General features: G+C 40.0%; 1 protein-coding gene and 1 non-coding gene across 5 annotated transcripts in view; one reads left to right on the top strand and one right to left on the bottom strand.

Annotated features, from left to right (window-relative positions):
* SRPK2 (SRSF protein kinase 2) overlaps positions 1-22,092 on the top strand; it is a 226,343-nt gene that overhangs the window by 76,658 nt on the left and 127,593 nt on the right. For 2 of the 4 annotated variants that reach the window (XM_065884407.1, XM_065884410.1), the window contains exon 3: positions 21,146-21,209. The exons of the other annotated variants lie outside the window; for them this stretch is intronic. In XM_065884407.1, the coding sequence (XP_065740479.1) occupies positions 21,146-21,209 (64 nt within the window). The remainder of the gene's footprint in view (positions 1-21,145; positions 21,210-22,092) is intronic. 4 annotated transcript variants of the gene reach the window in all.
* Positions 13,887-13,993, bottom strand: LOC136128645 (U6 spliceosomal RNA). The gene has a single exon (XR_010656232.1). It is a non-coding gene; the product is annotated as a U6 spliceosomal RNA (small nuclear RNA).

A 22,092-nucleotide genomic window follows, 5' to 3' on the forward strand; every position in this document is an offset into this window, starting at 1 on the left:
CCGCGGCATGTGGGATCTTCCTGGATCAGGGCTCGAACCCGTGTCTCCTGCATTGGCAGGCAGATTCTTAACCAGTGCGCCATCAGGGAAATCCCCCAATATCTTTTTCAAAATGGTTAATAAAATGTGAAATTCTTAAAACAGGAGTTTTATCCATCATCCTACTTATGGGGTATATGGAAAAGATTTCATTCAAAAAATTATGTAGGTGAAGTGGAAACGTGTCTTTAATTTGTTTAACGTTTGCTTGATTTTTAAGTGTATTTTTATCACACACATATATTTATTTTGCTTTTTTTTTAAACATCTTTATTGGGGTATAATTGCTTTACAATGGTGTGTTAGTTTCTGCTTTATAACAAAGTGAATCAGTTATACATATACATATGTTCCCATATTTCTTTTGCTTTTGTAAAAAATTTATGAGAGAGTGGCATGGACATACATACACTACCAAATGTGAAATAGCTAGCAGGAAGCAGCCACGTAGCACAGGGAGATCAGCTCGGTGCTTTGTGACCACCTAGAGGGGTGGGATAGGGAAGGTGGGAGGGAGATGCAAGAGGGAGGAGATATGGGGATATATGTATAGCTGATTCACTTTGTTATACAGCAGAAACTAACACACCATTGTAAAGCAATTATACTCCAATAAAGATGTTACCAAAAAAATTAGGTAATGCTGTTCAAAATGTTGAGATGGGAGGAAGCCTTTAGTTGAAGGGGCTTATGCGAAATTTGCACTTTACTTGGTAGTATGGTGCTCTCCCATCTGAACCGAGTAGTCACTCTTAAGAATGGGAAAGTCAACCTCTGGGGACAGTGAGAATAGTAGCCCGACCTCCACCTGTCCCTGCAGAAGAGGGACGTTGGAGGAACAAGGGCCTCCATTCCCGGGGCCTGCAGGAAAAGTCCTCAGCGGCAGCCAGTCCTGTTAGGGCAAGAAACAATTCTTTTAGAGAGTTGGCAGAGGATGTAGAGAATTGCTGAGGATTCTTAAGTTCCAGTGGGCATTGAGGAGGGGTCCCCGAGGGTTGGGCCAGGGGCTGGGAAAATAGGGCAGATTAGTGGTGCTGGTGATGTGAATAACCCGATCTCAGTGGGCTGAACAGGGTCTGTGAAGGTGGCAGTTCTAAGCTGAACAGGTGCTGTTGCTGGTTCCTTGGTGGTGATGAAGGGTGTGATGGAGGGCCAAGTGAAGACCCCTTGAGGGAGGCAGGCTCTGTTGGGTGCCTTTGTCTCCTCTCTCTTCAGCAGGGCTGGTGGAGAGTCAGCTGGGGAAGGGGCTAGGGCGACTCCTAGGCTGGGGGTTGTCAGCTTATTCTGAAGGCCTATTTATTTGGTAATTTTGTTTGCTTTTATAGGTGCAGAAAGATTATTATACTGTAGTAGTGATTGGGTTGAGTTTTGTTGCTTTCGTGTTTAATGGGGTTTTTAGCTTTTTAGTCCCTTAAAACATCCTGCCCAAAACGCTAGCATGCGGTAGTGTCTGCTATGAATAAAAAATGGTCAAGAAGAATTCCGTCCCCCTGAACAGCCCTTATTCTTTAACATCTTTGGATATTGCTTGTGTTATTTCTTCTTCCTAGAATGTTGTTCTCTGCCTGGTGAACTGCTGCTCAGTATAAATACCACCCCTCCTAGCTGTTAGGTGCTGAGTCCTTTCTCCTGCCATTGTGCGTGGACTTACTCTGTTTTCATACTGCTAACTATGTATTTTAGTGAGTTGATTATGTTGTGTTCTCTTATTTACTCTTACATCCCTAGGCCAAATATAGGTGCTTAGAAAACACTTGTCAAATAAATACTGTGATAAGGGCCAGAACTTTGGATTAAGCTATAAAAATAAAAAAGTAGGGCTTCCCTGGTGGCGCAGTGGTTGCGAGTCCGCCTGCCGATGCAGGGGACGCGGGTTCGTGCCCCGGTCCGGGAGGATTCCCACGTGCCGTGGAGTGGCTGGGCCCGTGAGCCATGGCCGCTGGGCCTGCGCGTCCGGAGCCTGTGCTCCGTAACGGGAGAGGCCACAACAGTGAGAGGCCCACGTACTGCAAAAAAAAAAAATAAAAAAAAAAAAAATAAAAAAGTAATTGATACTTTGGTACACAATACACAAAATTAACTCAAAATGGATTATAGGCTTAAATGTAAAACTACAGACTACCAGAAGAAAACAGGAAAAAAATCTTTGTGACTTGAATTAGGCAAAAATTTCTTATATAGGATACGAAAAGCAAGATTTATTTTTAAAAAATTGGACTTCCATCAAAGTCTTCTGCTTTTTAAAAGATGCTCTTAAGATAACAAAAAGAGAAGTCACAAACTGACAGAAAATACTTGCAAATCACATATCTGATAAAGGGCTTTTATCCAGAATATATATAGAACTTTGCAAACTCAGTTAAAGAATGGGCAAAAGAAAAAGACCCCAATGAAAAGGTGGATGAAAGATCTGACATTTTACTAAAGAAGGTATTTAGACAAGCACATAAAAGATGGTCCATTTTATCAGTCATTAGGGAAATGTAAATTACCAGGAGATACTTCTCCCCAGGTTCGTAGTGGTTCTTAACATAAAGAGAAACTGTGCCAAGTGCTGGAGAGGACGAGGAGACGTTCCACCCCTCACGTGCCAGACTGTGTGACCCACTCCTGCGTTTTACCCAAACGAAGTAAAAACTTACATGTTCATACAGAAACATGCGCTCGAGTTTTATAGCAGCTTTTTTGTTAGTTTGTTTTTGGTTTTGTTTACAAGTGCCAAAGACGGGAACTGTTCAGATTTCTCTCAACTGGTAAATGGATAAACCAACTGTGACACATTCCATGCAGTGGAATATTGCTGAGCAATAAAAATAAATGAGCTACTAAAAATAAATAAAACTGTTGCAACAAATGGATGGATCTAACATGTATTATGCTTAGTGAAAGAAGCCAGATACAGAAGCACCAAGACTGTACAGTCTGTGTGTGTGTATTGGAGAGGGCAAGATGCTGGGAGCTGGGGGGGGGGCGGAGGCTGGACTTAGAGCGGCCTGGGGGAATTGCTCTGGGCCATGGAACTCTGCTGTATCTTGTTGTGGGGCTGGCTCCAACAGCTGTCTGTTTCTCACAGCCTGCAGCACTGAACACTAAAGGGTGGATTTTACTGTATGTAAATTTTAACTTAATTAAAAACGAAAAGGAATTGTACAGATGATTTAGTAAAGGTTTTGTTGACTGTATTGAAGCTTGATAAAACTTTGCTGGCTTGGAGGTAACAACAGTTGGCCAGAATGTGACAATCTCTGAAGGCCCTTCAGGTGACTGCTGGCGAGGTCCTCTGTGTACCAAATCTTCTACAGCTGGAGCCGCAGGCCAGAGGGTGTTGGCACAGCTTGTGGAATGAGATGGTCCCTCTGTCAAGGGAAGCCAGGGTCTTTTGAAAAATCCACAAATGTTGAATAGGACGACATTTAGTGAAGTTTATTGAGGAAAGTGCAGCAAGACATAAATGTGTTGCTCTGCACCCTACCTTGTGTTTCCAGCAGTTGTTACCACGGTGTGTGGTTTCTGCCAGTATGTTACTGAACTCTGTAAAACTAAAGATCTGTGATTGGCAGTTGATTTGCTATTTCTAACAGTCCATTTGTTTTTTTTATTTCTAAAATAAAATTGGTTTATTTCATTTTGATAGTTTTGTCACACTAGTGAGTTATGGTTCCTGAAGTTTCCCTAGAGTTTGCCCAGTGGATGAGGGAGGGGCTCAATAAGTATTCTTAGTCTGTACACTTTTTAAGTTAGTTTATGACACTTGAGCCCCAACCCACCATAAATGTTATTGTGACCCCCCTGTAACTATTATGAGAAGCAGTATGTAGTAGTGGCTTCTGGAGCCAGGTTGCCTGGGTTTGTCTCTGCCATTTGTTTACTAGCTGTGTGACCTCGGGCAAAGTTATCTACCTTCTCTTAGGCCTCTGTTTCCTCATCAGTAAACAAGGGTGATAATTACAATACTGACTCCATGGAAGGTTTGTGTGGATGAAATGAGCTAATAAAGGGAAAGTCCTCACAACAGGTAGCAGGCAGGGAGCTTGATATCAGTGTTAGCTGCTGTTATTATTGTTGTAGTTGTTATTATTTTTATTCTGTGTCAGTGAGTAGCTGCATAAGCATTCCTTAAATGTTGAAATACGAGGGTGACTATGATGCTGTTTCTCCTTTGGCTTCCTGAGAGTAGATTTAGTTCTGGTAAAGTCAGCTGACTTAAATCCTACTTTTTGTTTTTATTTCCCTGAAATTCCTCTATCTTATATTTCACTGCATATTGGATTTTTAGGAAACATGCTTTATACATTTGGGATCTGCCTCCTAAGTACTCTTATATAAACTAATTGGAAATAATTTCTTACAACATACCCTCTTCTGTGTTTAGAGGTACAACACTAGTTCATTGCCTTAAGAAGTATGAGACAAAAGTAAGAAGTTAGAAGCCAGGGAATGTGGTTTTAAATTGAGATTTGGAAACCTTGTTAAATTTAGAGGACTGAATACTGTAAATCAGAAGAACATCAACTTGTTTGCTTCTGTGTGTACAGTGTCACCTCTGTAAAATTGTGTCTTTTATATAGAGAAGTGCTCTCCGCACAAAGCTCTGTTTGTCAGAGTATTTTGAAGACGTTTGTTAGGAAGCAGTTGTGGAATGGTTTGTGGAAATGGCTATGAGGTTTCAGAGTGTTCTCGTGCTCTTCAAATTCATTCTTCAGTAGGAAAAAATAAGACTTGTCTTTTAAGCTTGATGGTAGTAAACCAGTTTACTAGACTTTTCTATTTGTGGGGTTAAATTCAGTAGGGTTCATTAGAGGCACTTTAAAAAACCTTGAACTGATTTGCTAGCAGCGTTTATGTCCTCTGTACTGAGAATTTGAGGTAACTCTTGCAGTCCCTCTTAACTACCTTGAGTGAGGCGCTTTCCCCGTGGACTCTGAACCGTAACTCTCCATTTCCCCTTCCCAGCGCCTGGTAATCTCTGCTCTATTTTCTGTGTCTCTTAATTTGCTTATTCTAGGTATTTCATGTAAGTGGAATTATACAGTATTTGTCCTAATGTGTCTGGCTTGCTTCATTTAGCATGTTTTGAAGGTTCATGCATGTGTAGCATGTGTCCAAATTTCATTCTTTTTTATAGCTGAATAGTATTCCATGAATCCAATAATATAATTTAATAATATGTTTAACCCAGCATATCCAAAATAGTATCATATCAACATGTCATCTGTGTAAAAGTATTAATGAAATACTTTTCATTCTGTTTTGTGCTGAGCATCTGTTCAGGTTTGCCACATTTCAAGTGCTTGGTAGCTAACGGTCGCTAGTGACTGCTGCCCGGGGCAGCGTAAGTCTAGATAAGGGAAGGGTTGCTTAAGATGGTTAAGCAGCACAAACTTTTTCTTAAAGAAGAATATTTGCTGAAACACAGTATTAGAGATTTTAGTCATCAGCTGTAGAAAAAAAGGGTTTTACAAAAATGATGGAGGTCCAGGCATAGCTCTTCCTTTGTTTCAGATCTCACACAACATAGGAACCTTTAGAGGAAGAAATATTTCACTGTGAATTTTTTTTTCACCAGAACCTCTGATGAGAAAACCTAAGGAACTCTTGACAGGATTTTTTATTTGATTCGCACCGTCCTAAATACAGTGCTGGTAAACATTAGGTAATTAACATTTTGAGTAGAAAAATTTGAATAATGAGGTGAACTGGAACAGAAATTTGCAGTGGGTGCTGTAGGGCTTGATGAAAACTCTTACCCAAACTGGAATTTTTCCTTTGCATTCCCATTCTTTGAACTCTGGGGTTTGGGCCTGATGCATGTCAGTCACACACTCTTCCAACTTCTTGGGCTGTCAGGAAGTCGGAGCACATGTGAAGACTGGAGGTGCCCCCCGGCAGCCCTGTTGGATGTGGCTCTGTTGTGTGCTATGTCCCCTGAAGGGATTGGATTAGGTGTGCATCGTGACCCCAGTGCAGGTGGTCTAGCATCTTGTGGTTGGGGTAGCCTGGCTAGAAAAAGATGAATTGGAAGAGTGTAATCGCTACCTCAGGAATTTGGATTTCTGAAACTGAGAGATTAGGTCAGTTTGGGAGTGTCAGTATATTACTGTAGATAATAATAGCATTCAGTTCAGAGTTTTATAGACCTAGGGCCAAGTTCTGTGTCAGCCACTTAATAGCTGGGTGACTTTAAACATGTTACCTTATATTTTAGGCTTTTACCCTCCTTTACTCATCTATAAAATCGAGCTGATGTTTGTATCTACCTCATAGTGTTTTTATGAAGATACATACGTAATCCCTGTCAAATTGCCATCATAATACAAAGCAAGGGTTAATGTTTCCATTGTAATACAGAGGAGCCTGGCATACTTTTTTTTTTTTTTTTTTTTTTGCGGTACGCGGGCCTCTCACTGTTGTGGCCTCTCCCACTGCGGAGCACGGGCTCCAGACACGCAGGCTCAGCGGCCATGGCTCACGGGCCCAGCCGCTCCGTGGCATGTGGGATCTTCCCGGACCGGGGCACGAACCCGTGTCCCCTGCATCGGCAGGCTGACTCTCAACTACTGCACCACCAGGGAAGCCCACCTGTCATACTTTTATATTCCGTGTGCAAGCCACAGTTATAGAACTTACCACTTGGGAAAGTACAAAACATATGTTCAAAGAGAAGCAGATGTACTGTGGCAGTGGGACCCTTGGAAGAGAGCAGGACCGGCACTCTTCATGAGCATTGATGTAGGATTCAGACATTCAGTTGTTACAGATAGTTCAGGGGAAACTTTATGTACATTGTGAGAAACTACCTACCAATAGTTTTCTCAGCAGTTTAGAATGAGCCAGTTATAAGGGTGCATATATAGTGACATGGCGGACTGTATGGGACAACACAGAAAAGCAATAAGTAAAAAGCACTGTCTTAATCTGGAGCCCTCAGTGCAGAAGCAGACCTTCAGCTACCTTTCAGAGGCCCTGAGAATATGGGTGTAGTGCCTAAAATGAAAGGCTTTAAGGTAGCCAAGAAACTTTGTATTATCCTCAATGTGAATGTTTCAGTCCAGAATGGTTTAAATGAGGTAAGGAATCTTTCAACTGTGAACACATGGCTGTCAAGAATCACTCATTCCGGGACTTCCCTGGTGGTTCAGTGGTAAAGAATCCACCTTGCAATGCAGGGGACGTGGGTTCGATCCCTGGTCAGGGAACTAAGGTCCCACATGCGGGGGGGGCGACTAAGCCCGAGTGCCACAACTGCTGAGCTTGTGTGCCTCAAGTAGAGCAGGCGTGCCGCAAACTACGGAGCCCACGCGCTCTGGAACCCCTGCACCACAATTACAGAGCCCACATGCCCTGGAGCCTGTGTGCCACAACCGGAGAAGAGAAAACGCGCATGCCACAACTGGAGAGAAGCTCACGCACCACAGTGAAGAGCCCTCATGCCGCATCTAAGACCCAGCACAGCCAAAAATAAATAAAATAAATAAATAGGGCTTCCCTGGTGGCGCAGTGGTTGAGAGTCCACCTGCCGGTGCAGGGGACACGAGTTCGTGCCCCGGTCCGGGAAGATCCCACATGCCGCGGAGCGGCTGGGCCCGTGAGCCATGGCCGCTGAGCCTGCACATCCGGAGCCTATGCTCCGCAACGGGAGAGGCCACAACAGTGAGCGGCCCACGTACAGCAAAAAAAATAAATAAAAAAAAAATAATAAATCTTTAAAAAATCACTTATTCCTCGAAGCCCTGGTAGCTGAGGTTTACCTGTATTTCAGGGGAGTAAATAAGAGAATACGTGATGAGAGCAATGGAAAAAACTAAGAGGTGACTAGGTAGTAATTTTAAGATGCACAGTGTTCCACTTTTGCCCTGGCACATCTTTCATTAATTATTCTGGTTAAAAACATTTTTTAAAGTTGTGATATCTTTCATGCATGTGTTACATGAATTATGAATGTAAGTTTAGGGAACAGTAAAATAGGCACCTGTATACCCACACCTTAACTCAAGAAATAGAATACTGTCAGTCCAAGTAGTACCCCCTGCTGCCACACCTTGTAGTCTCAGTCCAAATTTCAGACTGAGTTAGACTTTAGAAAAAGGTGGGTAAACAGACAAGTTAAAATACTTCAGTAGGGTAAAAAAAAAAAAGAACTTTGGTAGGTATATTTCAGTGGAAACTGAGGAACTATTTTGTTATTAAAATGGATAATTGCGTGACTGGAAGGAAGTTATTTTTCAAAGAAAAAAGCAGGAGTAGAATTTCTTAACTCTGTTCTTGAGCCATTTTACACTGACCTCTGTATTGCTGTGGTTCTTTTGTGGAGAGTGCTTCTTGCTTTGTAATTGCACTGGCACTTTGACCACATGCCTTCCTCCTTTGCATGGTCTAACAAAAGCACCTAATGATTCAGATGGCTCTACTTAAAATTTTTTGTTTTTATCTTAAACTGTCATGTATGGGATTCTGTTTTTCTACAGCAGTAGTGTATCTTTCATAAGCATGCCTTCTCCGTTTGTTGAGACTTGCTCATTTGGGGCTTGCTAAATTAATTACCTATATTTTTAGATAGGCTGTTTTTGTTTGTTTGTTTGTTTGTTTTTTGCGGTAGGCGGGCCTCTCACTGTTGTGGCCTCTCCCGTTGCGGAGCACAGGCTCTGGACACACAGGCTCAGTGGCCATGGCTCACGGGCCCAGCTGCTCCACGGCATGTGGGATTTTCCCGGACCGGGGCACAAACCCGTGTCCCCTGCATCAGCAGGCGGACTCTCAACCACTGTGCCACCAGGGAAGCCCTAGATAGGTTGTTTTTTTAGTTTACCAGTTTATTTCAGCACTTTTATTTTGTTTTAAGAGCCTGTTCATGATAAAATTAGAAGGAGCAGACTGAATTTAGTTTTTAAAGCTAGTTTTAAATGACCAATTTTGTACAACCTCCATGAGATTCCCTTTCTTATGATAGAACAGTGTCAGAATATTCAGCTGTTGTGTTTTTTCCCCTTCAGTATAACACTCTCACAATTCCAACAGAACATTGCTTTGACCTTGATTAAACTGTGAATTTTATTTGAAAGTGAAAATCGGCATTTTGGAGACTATTTATAATGGTGTGATGGCAGGCTTTTTGTAGACTCTCCATTTGAAAGCCATGTAAGTACAAAAGGGGTCTATTTTATTTTATTTAATTTTTAAAATGTTCTCCTTTGTATTATTTTAAAGTTTTACTGTTTTGCCTTTAAATTTAGATCTGAAATCCACCTGAAATTATTTTTAAAATATTAATTAATTAAGTAATTATTGGCTGCGCTGGGTCTTAGTTGTGGCATGCAGACTCTTAGTTGTGGCATGCATGCAGGATCTATTTCCCCAACCAGGGATTGAACCCGGCTCCCTGCATTGGGGGCGCGGGGTCTTACCCAGTGGACCACCAGGAAAGTACCGAAAGGGATTTATTTTAAATGGATATCCTTTGGTAACAGTTAACATTATTTAAGAAAATTATTTTTAATTATGCAGGTAATACCTATAAAAAATCCAAGTGCAGGTAATGGTAAAATCCCCCTGACTGCCATTCCTCATTCCACGTCCCATCTCCAGAAGTGAGGAAGAACTTTTTTTTTTTGCTGCATTGGGTCTTCATTGCTGCGCGTGGGCTTTCTCTAGTTGCGGTGAGCGGGGGCTACTCTTTGTCGAGGTGTGCGGGCTTCTCCTTGAGTTGGTTTTTCTTGTTGAGGAGCACGGGCTCTAGGCGCACAGGCTTCAGTAGTTGTGGCTCGCGGGCTCTAGAGCGCAAGGCTCAGTAGTTGTGGCACATGGGCTTAGTTGCTCCGCGGCATGTGGGATCTTCCCGGACCGGGGCTCGAACGCGTGTCCCCTGCATTGGCAGGCAGATTCTTAAGCACTGTGCCACCGGGGAAGCCCCTTTGTAATGTTTTAAAGATTCATCCATGAGGTAGCATGTATCAGTACTTCATTTTCTTTATGTATGGATATACCACATTTTGTTTATCCATTCATCAATTAATGGACATATGGGTTGTTTCCACTTCTTGGATATTATGAATAACGCCATTACCAACATTTGTGTACAGGTTTTATGTGAACAGTATTAACATGTTTTCTCTTGGGTTTATAACGAGGAGTGGAATTGTTGGGTCATATGGTAACTCTTGGTTTAACTTTCTGAAGGACTGCCAGATTGTTTTCCAAAGCAAAGGTACCATTTTACATTCTTACCAGCCATGCACGAAGGTGCCAAATTCTCAGTATCCTCGCTAACGCTTGTTCTTTTGATTATAGCCATCCTGGTGGCTATAAAGTGGTATTTCATTGTTGTTTCTATTTGCATTTCCCTAATGACAAATAATGGTGAGCATCTTTTCATGTGCTTATTTGGCCATTTGTATTTCTTCTTTCAAAAAATGTCTATTTAAATCCTTGGCCCAGTTTTAAATTGGGTTGTTGTTTTTTTTTAATTGCCAAGTTGTAAGAGTTGTTTATATATTCTGGATGCTAGTCCCTTATCAGTTACATGACTTGCAAATATTTACTCCCATTCTGTGGATTGTCCTTTTGTTTTCTTGACAGTATTCTTTGATGCACAAAAGTTTTTAATTCTTTTTTTTGGGGGGGGGTTCCCAGTGCATATAAAAGTTATATTTATACTATACTGTAGTCTATTAAGTATGCAACAGCATTATGTCTAAACAAATGTGTATACCTTAATTAAAAAATGCTTTATTGCTAAAACTACCAACCATCATCTGAGCCTTCAGCAAGTCATAATCTTTTTTCTTTTTAATAAATTTATTTATTTATTTATTTTTGGCTGCATTAGGTCTTTGTTGCTGCACGCGGGCTTTCATTAGTTGCCTCTAGCGGGGGCTACTCTCTGCTGTGGTGCACAGGCTTCTCATTGCGGTGGCTTCTCTTGTTGCGGAGCACGGGCTCTAGGCGTGCGGACTTCAGTAGGTGTGGCATGTGGGCTCAGTAGTTGTGGCACATGGGCTCTACAGTGCAGGCTCAGTAGTTGTGGCACGTGGGCTTAGTTGCTCTGTGACATGTGGGATCTTCCCGGACTAGGGCTTGAACCCGTGTCCCCTGCATTGGCAGGCGGATTCTTAACCACTGCGCCACCAGGGAAGCCCCAATCTTTTTTCTAGTAGAAGACTCTGCATCAGGGTTGATGGCTGCTGACTGTTCAGGGTGGTGGCTACTGAAGTTTGGGAAGGCTACGGCAGTTTCTTAAAATAAGACAACAGTGAAGTTTGCCACAATGATTGACTCTTCCATTCACGAATGATTTCTCTGTAGCATGCATTTTACCCATAGTGGAACTGTTTTCAAAATTGGAGTCAATCCTTTCAAATCCTGGTGCTCCTTTATCAACTAAGTTTATGCCATATTCTAAATCCTTTGTTGTCATTTCAACAATCTTATACAGCATCTTCACCAGGAGTAGATTCCATCTCAAGGAACCACTTTCTCTCCTCATTCATAAAAAGCAACTCCTTATCCGTGAAATCTTCTCATGAGATGGCAGCCATTCAGTCACATCTTCAGGCTCCACTTCTAACTCTCGTTCTCCTGCTGTTTCTACCACACCTGCAGTTGATTCTTCATTGAAATCTTGAACCCCTCAAAGTCATTCATAAGGGTTGGAGTCCATTTCTTCTAAACTCCTGTTAATGTTAATATTTTGACCTCTTCCCTGGAAAATCATGAATGTTCTTAATGGCATTTAGAATGGTGAGTCCTTTCCAGAGGTTTACAGTTTACTTTGTCGAGATCCATTGGAGGAATCACCGTCTATGGCAGCTATAGTCTTATGAAATGTTTTTCTTTTTTTTAAACATCTTTATTGGAGAATAATTGCTTTACAATGTTTTGTTAGTTTCTGCTGTATAACAAAGTGAATCAGCTGTATGCATACATATATCCTCCTATCTCCTCCCTCTTGCGTCTCCCTTCCACCCTCCCTATCCCACCCCTCTAGGTGGTCACAAAGCACCGAGCCGATCTCCCTGTGCTATGCAGCTGCTTCCCACTAGCTATTTTACATTTGGTAGTGTATATATGTCCATGCCACTCTCTCACTTCGTCCCAGCTTACCCTTCCCCCTCCCTGTGTCCTCAAGTCCATTCTCTACATCTGTGTCTTTATTCCTGTCCTGCCCCTAGGTTCTTCAGAACCATTTTTTTTTTTAGATTCCATATATATGTGTTAGCATATGGTATTAGTTTTTCTCTTTCTGACTTACTTCACTCTGTATGACAGACTCTAGGTCCATCCACCTCACTGCAAATAACCCAATTTCGTTTCTTTTTATGGCTGAGTAATATTCCATTGTATATATGTGCCACATCTTCTTTATCCATTCATCCATCGATGGACACTTAGGTTGCTTCCACATCCTGGCTATTGTAAGTAGAGCTGCAGTGAACATTGTGGTATATGACTCTTTTTGAAATATGGTTTTCTCAGGGTATATGCCCAGTAGTGGGATTGCTGGGTCGTATGGTAGTTCTATTTTTAGTTTTTTAAGGAACCTCCATACTGTTCTCCATAGTGGCTGTATCAGTTTACATCCCCACCAACAGTGCAAGAGGGTTCCTTTTCTCTACACCCTCTCCAGCATTTTTTTAGAATTTATTTTTTTTTAAAAAATTTGAATTTTATTTTATTTTTTATACAGCAGGTTCTTATTAGTTTATCCATGTTATACATATTAGTGTATACATTTCAATCCCAATTGCCCAGTTCATTCCCCCGCCCCCTGCCGCTTTCTCCCCTTGCTGTCCATACGTTTGTTCTCTACATCTGTGTCTCAATTTGTGCCCTGCAAACCGGTTCATCTGTACCATTTTTCTAGCTTCCACATATATGCGTTAATATACTATATTTGTTTTTCTCTTTCTGATTTACTTCACTCTATATGACAGTCTCTAGATCCATCCACGTCTCAACAAATGACCCAATTTCGTTCCTTTTTATGGCTGAGTAATAATTCCATTGTATATATGTACCACATCTTTATCCATTTATCTGTCGATGGGCATTTAGGTTGCTTCCATGACCTGGCTATTGTAAATAGTACTGCAATGAACCCTGGGGTGCACGTGTCTTTTTGAATTATGGTTTTCTCTGGGTATATGCCCAGTAGTGGGATTGCTGGATCATATGGTAATTCTGTTTTTATAAGGAACCTCCGTACTGTTCTCCATAGTAGCTGTATCAATTTACATTCCCACCAACAGTGCAGGAGGGTTCCCTTTTCTCCACACCCTCTCCAGCATTTGTTGTTTGTAGATTTTTTGATGATGGCCATTCTGACCAGCGTGAGGTGATACCTTGCTGTACTTTTTTTTTTTTTTTTTTTTTTTTTTTTTTTTTTGCGGTACGCGGGTGTCTCACTGTTGTGGCCTCTCCCGTTGCGGAGCACAGGGTCCGGGGACGTGCAGGCTCAGCGGCCATGGCTCACGGGCCCAGCCGCTGCACCGCAGGTAGGATCTTCCCAGACCTGGGCACGAACCCGTGTTCCCCGCATCGGCAGGCGGACTCTCAACCGCTGTGCCACCAGGGAAGCCCCCTCATTGTAGTTTTGATTTGCATTTCTCTAATGATTAGTGATGTTGAGCATCCTTTCATGTGTTTGTTGGCAATCTGTATATCTTCTTTGGAGAAATGTCTGTTTAGGTCTTCTGCCCATTTTGGGATTGGGTTGTTTGGTTTTTTGATATTGAGCTGCATGAGCTGTTTGTATATTTTGGAGATTAATCCTTTGTCAGTTGCTCCGTTTGCAAATCTTTTCTCCCATTCTGAGGGCTGTCTTTTCGTCTTGTTTATGGTTTCCTTTGCTGTGAAAAAATATAGAATGCGTCACGAATTTGCGTGTCATCCTTGCGCAGGGGCCATGCTAATCTTCTCTGTATCATTCCAATTTTAGTATATGTGCTGCTGAAGCGAGCACAAAAGTTTTTAATTCTTACGTTCAATGCATCTATTTATTCTTCTGTTCTTTGTGCTTTTGGTGTCATATTTAAGAAACTTTAACCTAATCGAAAATAAAGGTTTACACCTATGTTTCCTTTAAAAAATTTTATACTTTCAGCCTTTATATTTAGGTCTTTGGTCCAGTTTGAATTAATATTTTGTATATGGTGTGCGACAGGAGTCCAGCTTTATTCTTTTGCATGTGGACATCCAGTTTTGAGCACCATCTTTTGAAGAGACTGTCTTTCCCCATTGAATGACCTTGGCACGCTTGTCAAAAATCAGTTGACTGTAATGTGAGGGTTTATTTCTGCACTCTAATTCCATTGCATTGATCTATATGTCTATCTTTATGCCAGTTCCCCACTGTTTTGATTACTGTAGCTTTGTAGTAAGTTTTGAAATTTATGTGTGAGCCTTGCAACTTTGTTCTACTTTTTTAAGGATTGTTTTGCCTATTCAGGGTCCCTTGACATTTCCATATGAATTTTAGGGTCAGCTTGTTGATTTCTGCAAAAAAAGGCAGTTGGAATTTTGATAGGGATTGTATGACTCTGTAGATCAATTTGAGGAATATTGCCATCTTAACAATAGTAAATCTTCCAATCCATGAACACAGGATGTCTTTCCAATTATTTGGGTCTTTAACTTTTTTCAACAGTGTTTTGTAGTTTTCATTGTACAAGTCTCTCACCTTGGTTGAATTTATTCCTAAATGTTTTATTTTTGATGCTATTCTAAGTGGAGTTGTTTAGCCCTGGAATCTTGAGAAAATTTCTTAAACTTTCAAAGCTTCAGTTTCTATGCATGTAAAATGGAAATATTGAGTACGTACCTTCTCCAGTTGTTGTGGGGATTAAATGAGTTAATTCATATAAGGGGCTTAAATAAGCTATTTGGTTCAAGCTAAATGTTAAATATTAGGCTGTGAACTCTCTAAGGGAAGGAATTTTGCCTTACATATTTTTGTGACATATTTTTTCTTCCCCCTGCTCAGGTAACACCTAGCTCAGTACCTGTTCTTACTGAAGGAGTATAGAAAGGTGGAAAAATTGGACTATATCACATAAATTTCAGTTCCTAAGTTTGAAAGTTAATGTTGGTTAGGAGTTGGGGACACTAATTCCTCCTTATACGCACACATTTTGATATGGCTTGTTTTCTTACACATATAAATAAACCTTGCACAATAATTTTGTCACCTCTTAAGATAGTGAATTTTCTTTTTAAGATGGTTGAGTGGGCCTTGACTTCTTTGGTGAACCCAGAGTTCTTTATGTGCCAAAATGGTAAATGAAATTAAACAGTCTTAATTTAGGACATTGTAAGTCATAATTTTGGAGAACCGAGTAGTTTCAGTTGTATATTAATATCTAGTAAGAAAAACTATCTTTAGGTTAGCATTATAAAAATACTTCCTTTTTCTGATTACTATTCTCTGATATAATTTCTAAAATTCATATATTATACTAGTAAAATGTACAAGTGATAATTATTTTGTAAGTATAAAATAGAGAATGTTTTAAAACTTGTTTTCATGGTGAATAGAGCATTGGATCTCACCCTGAGTGTAACAGCTCAGTTATCTAAGAACTTGTGTTACTTCTTCTGTCTCCCCAACAGAGCGAGGGTTAAGAGTGCCTTTGTTCTGTTTAGTGGCTAGATTAACTATTAATGATACTCTGCTGTGGTGAGAAACCTGTAGACAGTTTTCAGGGATTAATTTCATTACATTTCATTGCTAATAGAAGTCATTGATGGTGAGGCTAATAGAAATAGGAATTTATTTAAACATTCATATTTTCACACTTTAATGCAGTTTTGTATTTGTTTCTGAAATTCCTCAACATGAAAATAACCAAGCATCGGTAACAAGTACTGTGTGATGAACTTAAAGTTTTATGGTGCTGCATACAGTGTTAGGATGGATGATCTGGGGTCTTGGCCTGGTGCAGACACAACCCTAGCATTGGTCTCTTTTGTCTGCCTTCTTGCTTGGTGGCTTCCAGGGGGGTGGGTGAGAAGGAGAATCCCAATTTTAGGGGATTGACCCACTTTCCTTACTAGGATTTGGAAATCAATAACAAGTCTTTCCTTTTAAACTAGCATTTCTTTTGGGTTATAAGTTGCACTCAGAATAATAATTTTAAAACTGACAGAGGAAAACATTTTCTTTAGGAAGTGAAGTTTCTTGTAAGTGGCAGCATTAGCTACCTTGAAAGTTTTAAGCCGGAAACCTAACCAGCCTGAGACAACCTTCTTCTCCTCCTCCTCCAATCCCCCGCCAATTACCCCCCGCCCACCCCAGCCCGCCCCATTGTAGAGTTTGGAGCATACATATTGTTGTTGGTTGGCATTGTACTATATTCAGGAACATAAAGTAATACTGTTTTGGAACTATAGCAGGAGGAAATTTGATACCAGAAAAAGACTGCTTTTAAGGAAGGCGGGTGAAATTGAGACTTTATTTTGAAAAATAAAATCAGATTTTAGAAGTAAGCTTATTTTATTTAACAAAAGTTCAAGCTGTAGTTGAAAAATATGTACTGAGTTTACTGAGTTTTAGAAGGAAGAGTGGTATCAAGTGCTGATTGTTTCTGACATACATATTCGTATTAAGTTTTATATACAGTTGATCCCTGTGGGTTCTGAATCCATGGATACTGAGGGCTGCCTGTACTACCTCATTTATATAAGGGACTTGAGCATTCGTGGATTTTGTTATCAGCAGTGGGTAGGGGGTGGGGGTGGGAGTCCTGGAACCAATCAGCCCCCCCCCACCCCATGAATACCAGGGGGTGACTGTAATAATGTGACTGGATATCTTTTAAGTAGTAATGCAATTGTAATGTTGGATATTTTTGCAGACTATTTAAGAGTATTATTATTTTCCCCCAGTAGTCTCTCATAATCAAATAATTATCATTCCTGAGACACTTAGCATATTATTGTCCTTGCTGATTACTCTTAACAATTACTAACCTTCTTAACTCCTTTCTATATTGTCATTTGTCAGTGGGTTTGCCTGGGATTCTAACATTTCTTTAGTATTGTCCGTCATCTTTGTCTAAAGTTCCATCCTTTGTTTCAGATTTTCAGTGTTCACTTTGCTCTGGACTTGCATTTTGTTTGAATTGTTGGGCTGTATGACCACCAGTGAGAGACTGAACAGAGAAGGCATTTGATGGATGGGGGTAGAGGCTGGTGAATATCAGGGACAGTTGTTTGAATGGTCAGTTTATCAGTGGTCATTTTTTGCACAATTTTTGCTTTTCTGTGCATTCTCATCACAAAGAAAACTTGAATAATGAATGCTGGGATAACAGGGACTCCTTTTTAGGCTAGACTGATCTTCAGGATGTTGGGAGCATTTAATCATTGATCTTCCTAGATGTCTCAGAGAGCTTGCTTTACTCCTGTCCCTTTATGAAGAGTCTCTTTTGTGTCAGTCTCTTGAATTTTGAGTCAGGACCTCAATACTTGGTCCCAGATGGTAGTATCATGGATTGACACCTGAGCAGGAAAAGTGTCTGCAGGCCTTCTTGCAAGCTTAAACAGGAGCCCCTTAAAGATACTCGCTTAAGGTGAGAGAAGGCCGTAAGTATGCATTCCAAGGCAGGAGAATCTGTGAACATGTGAAGTAAAGAGAAGTGGTTACGAGTTGGTAGCGAAGGGAGAAATGGAATTAGGGTCAGAGGTTTTGACCGCCAGGATGGGGAAAGGTTAAGGTGGAGAACAGTCCCTCAGAGCACTTGGTATTGTAACTGGGTTTCAAGAGCTGCCCCGTCTTCTGAACAGGATTCTGGTTCTGAGGCCTACTGAGGCATTTTTTTTCTCCTCTTAACTTCTAGATGTATTCTTGCTGTATTATCCTGTCACCTGAAGTAACCTGAGCACATACCTGTTTCTTGTAGCCTGAAATGGCTCCAAATTTGCCAAGTGAGAGGAAATTTAGTAAATCTGTTAGAATAACACCGATGTTAAAAGGATGTAGGTCTACGAGTTTAGGTAGAACTGTTTGCCCAATTATGATGTCTTATTTAATTTCCATGTCATAAAAATAAGCGTCCTTTGTGAGCTCATGCTCGGTGTTTAGTGATCTTAAAGGACACGGTAGTGGATCCTCTCCATGGGAGCCCTGTGTTACGCTTATTTTGCTATTGCTCTTAGGATTCTAGGTGGATTCAGGACTGCCCAGTTTCTCTTCTAGGGTCTGAATCTTTGAAGCACCTCCTTTACTGGACTATGTTTTGGTAGTAGTTATTGTTCACTGCTATTCCTTGTCAGGGTTCTTAGGGATTGGTTCAGCTGTGGACCCTAAGTGTTCCAGGAGTCTTCAAACTCAGGTTATTGAGTAGAAAATGAAGTATTAGAGATACAGGTACTACTTGCTTATTTATTTGTGAAATAAGGAAATGTGAGTTTAACAGGAAAACCGTAATTCGTAAAGGAAAAGACTGGTGGGATTAATTGCAGAAAAATAAAGTATAGGGCCCTGGATACTGTGAAATATCCAGTATAGATATAGAAAAACAACTAATTTGGGGGACGTATTTGCAGTTTGTGTAGGAGAGCATCCTACGTGTGGTCATGGTAGTAGATGACTCAGGTGATCAGAGGTTCAGGACACTATTGAGGAGCCCAAGGCCCTTAACCAAGGGTGTTTGGAATCATATTGACATGAACATCAAAGCCCCCCAGGACTGTGGCGTTTATTGTGGTAGAATGAACATGGGGAGTAATCAGACCCTTGGCTGGTATTGATAAGGATTAGATAGGAGTGTAGAGGGAATGCATGGCCCTCAGTGGATACAATGTTAATGTGGTATTTGTGAACATTCCTGAAACTTTCAGTCCTTCTGGAGCTATAAACAGATCTGAAGGTTTGAAAAAAAATGTGACAGTCATGTTGGAAACCTTTCCTTGAATTATTTGAAACCTTTTTGGTTTGTAGCTTCCAAAGTCACCAGCCAGAAAATGGTTTAGAGCTTTAACTTTTCTTTCTAATATATGTAAGATGGGCATATACTTCATTAGAGCTATGCAGTTTAATCTTGGGGACTTTCAGCTTAAGTGCATAGATATTATAGACATACCCTGAAGTGTGAACTTTCTGTCTTTTTGGAATGAAAAATTGCCACGGTGAAGAAGAATTCAAGTGTCACCTCATTCCTGAAGTGGCTAGTTGATAAACCGAGAATAATTCCTCTAGAAAGGAAGGCTGAGACACAGGTTAAAGTTTAATTTCCACATATAATAATATCAATACTACGGTGATAAAAAGGTGAATGTTAAGGTTGGTAGTAAGAAGGAGAAGGTGGATTAAAACTATAGAAAAGCTCTTTAAAATGGAACAGACCTAGTGTACCTCATTAGGTCATTCAACAAATATTTATTTAGGATCCCATCCTTTGCTAGGCAGTGAGGGCTTATTACTACGTTCCAAGTACAACACTACGTGCCTTTCATGGGTTATGTCATTAAATCCTTACAACAGCCCTTCATGTAGAATTATTATCCCCATTTTATAGGAGAGGAGATAGTTTATTTCCCCAAGGTCATATGGCTGTTAAAAATGATGGAGAAGCCTGCTTTCAAATCCTAGGCTGCTTGGTGGCAGATCCTGGAGCCTGAGTTCTTAAATGCCATGCTCTTTTTAAACGGGGCGTTACTGAGCATTCACTATGGCACCAGGTGCCAGGCTCTGTAATCCACGTAAGACTCCTCAAGGTAAGTTTCATTATTATCATCTCAATTTCACCACTGTGCTATATGCTCTCCCCATTGGTAGTTTGGCTGTAGCCTGTGGTAGAGTCCATGCTCTCATTAGATATTCATGCCAGCTTTATAATGCCCATTGGATGAAGTTGTTAGCTTAAAAAATTTGGAAAAACTCTTATTTTAACAACGCTGAGAGGATATTTCTGTACAGGCCCATTGTATTTTATGCAACTAATTATTTTCCTTTTTTCCTTTACATTTCATATTCCTTGGATTTCTAGAATCAAGATTCTTAAAACTTAAAATTTGTTTTACCCTTTGAAAAAAAACCCCAAACTATTGAGGTCTACTTTGAAATCCTGAAACTGCCTATAGATTTAGTGGGATTGTGTTTTATATTTGGTATGTGCATTTTTAAGATTTTGAATAGGAAAACACATTTACAAATAGGAAAACAGCTTTATATGTGAAATAGTCTAGATAATAGGACCACATCAGCTTTACTCATGTAAAATTATGTGCTTTATATTAATGGTTAATATTTTAAAGGAAATGTGTTAGGTTTTTTTTCCTTCTCTTTTTCCTCTTTTATTTTTACCTCACCTTCCCTTTTTGTCTATAATCTTTTTTTTCCGAATCAGTATCGGCAATGATCTTTTAATTAAATTGAATTGGCACTTACATTTCTGTTGTAGATAGCGTTGTCAGTCCTCTCCTAAAAGGACAAGTATATTATCTGCTTGTAACTGGGTGTTGCTGTTCACTTGTGCTGTACTGTGAAGGAGGAGGGGAAAATTAAGGTGTAAAACAGAAGTGTTTTTCTAAAGGAGTTAGGGAGTAGATATAAATGTATCTTTAAAGACCATCAGTAAATTATAGCAGATTAAAATATTTTTAGTCTAAAAATTGGGATTCTGGTTTAATATTTCATTCTTAAGTGATAAAAATGATTCACTGAGCCATATTTTTCAGGGCTGATGAAATAGAAGTAGCCAAGGGTTGCCTATCTGTTTATTACAGTCTGTAACTTTATTACCAAGGCTTCTTAAATTATCTGGTATGTTCAATCTAGTTGTTAGCATTTTTGGTTTGTATTTTAATTCGCTGCATTTAAAAATCTTCCTGTAGAGCCATGCTAGTTCTACCTTAAAAAAAGAAAACACCCCTCTGCTTGAAAGAAATGGTACTTCCTGCTTTCATAAACAGTCATGTGCATAGTTTAGCAAGGCCTGATGCCTCTGGAGCTTTTTCCCTTTAGAGCACCATTGAATCCCAGTCCTAACAGAAGTACTGCGAATCTTGTGGCCTCATTTTGAACAAAAGGGATTAGGGAAGAAAAATCTCTTGATATAAGGCTTGAAAGCAAGGGCAGGCAATCTTGGTTGTGAATATTTTCTGATTTTTCCAGAAATCAAGCAGAAGATTGAGCTGCTGATGTCAGTTAACTCTGAGAAGTCGTCCTCTTCAGAAAGGTACAGCTACATCTCTTGCATGAACAATTAATGGTGTAGCATTGCTAAGAAACAAATCAGGGTGTATTTTTTTCTTGTCAAGTTTGCTATATAACGTATCGTATTGCATGCTGGTCATTGTGCTGTTTTGAAGACGTGTATTTCGGTAAGCTGTTCTGCTTTTACAAAGGCTAATTGATTTAAAAAAAAAATAGTGAAGCCTAATCAGCTGCAGCATGCACACCATAACACAGCAGACTGGTGGTTCGTGTGTGACAGCTGTTGAAGGCTTTAAAAAATAATATCCTTAGCTAAAAAATAAACAGAAATCTTGCATTCTTTAAGGAAATACTAGTACTAGGTTTGTTTCCTGTATTTTGAGGTTGTTGCTACACAAAATTACCAATATTGTTTGTAAGATCTAGGTTAAAAATACTTAGCTTTCGGTTGTATTAAATATTTTCTTATGTGGAAAGGGAGTGCCATTTGTAAATAGCTTAGGAATTGCAAACCCACATATTAGTCACATTCTGAAAGAGAGATATGATGCTTCTTCAAGTCTGTGCTAGGAAATGGAACAGTCACTGCATGCAGTAATGGTTCATGCCTGCAGGTAAGGACAAAATGACTCAGAAGTATTTTTAAAGCAATTATTTTATCTGTCAATCGAATGATTATACCTCTAAGGAGATATTTTCATAAAATACCTATTTTACTTAATAAACAGAATTAAGATATGTTTCTCTCAAGTCAGAAATGGGTCTATAGTTGCCTATTCTGATATGTAAATGTGTGTTCACTTCTGTTTACCAAAATTGTTTCTACTACATAATATTTTAAATTGAGGTTCTTGGGCATACAGCTGATGCTTACCTTTCTGTTGGTTGCCTAATAGTTTATACGT

The sequence above is a fragment of the Phocoena phocoena genome, chromosome 9, assembly GCF_963924675.1.
Source record: "Phocoena phocoena chromosome 9, mPhoPho1.1, whole genome shotgun sequence".
NCBI classification, from domain to species: Eukaryota; Metazoa; Chordata; class Mammalia; order Artiodactyla; family Phocoenidae; genus Phocoena; species Phocoena phocoena.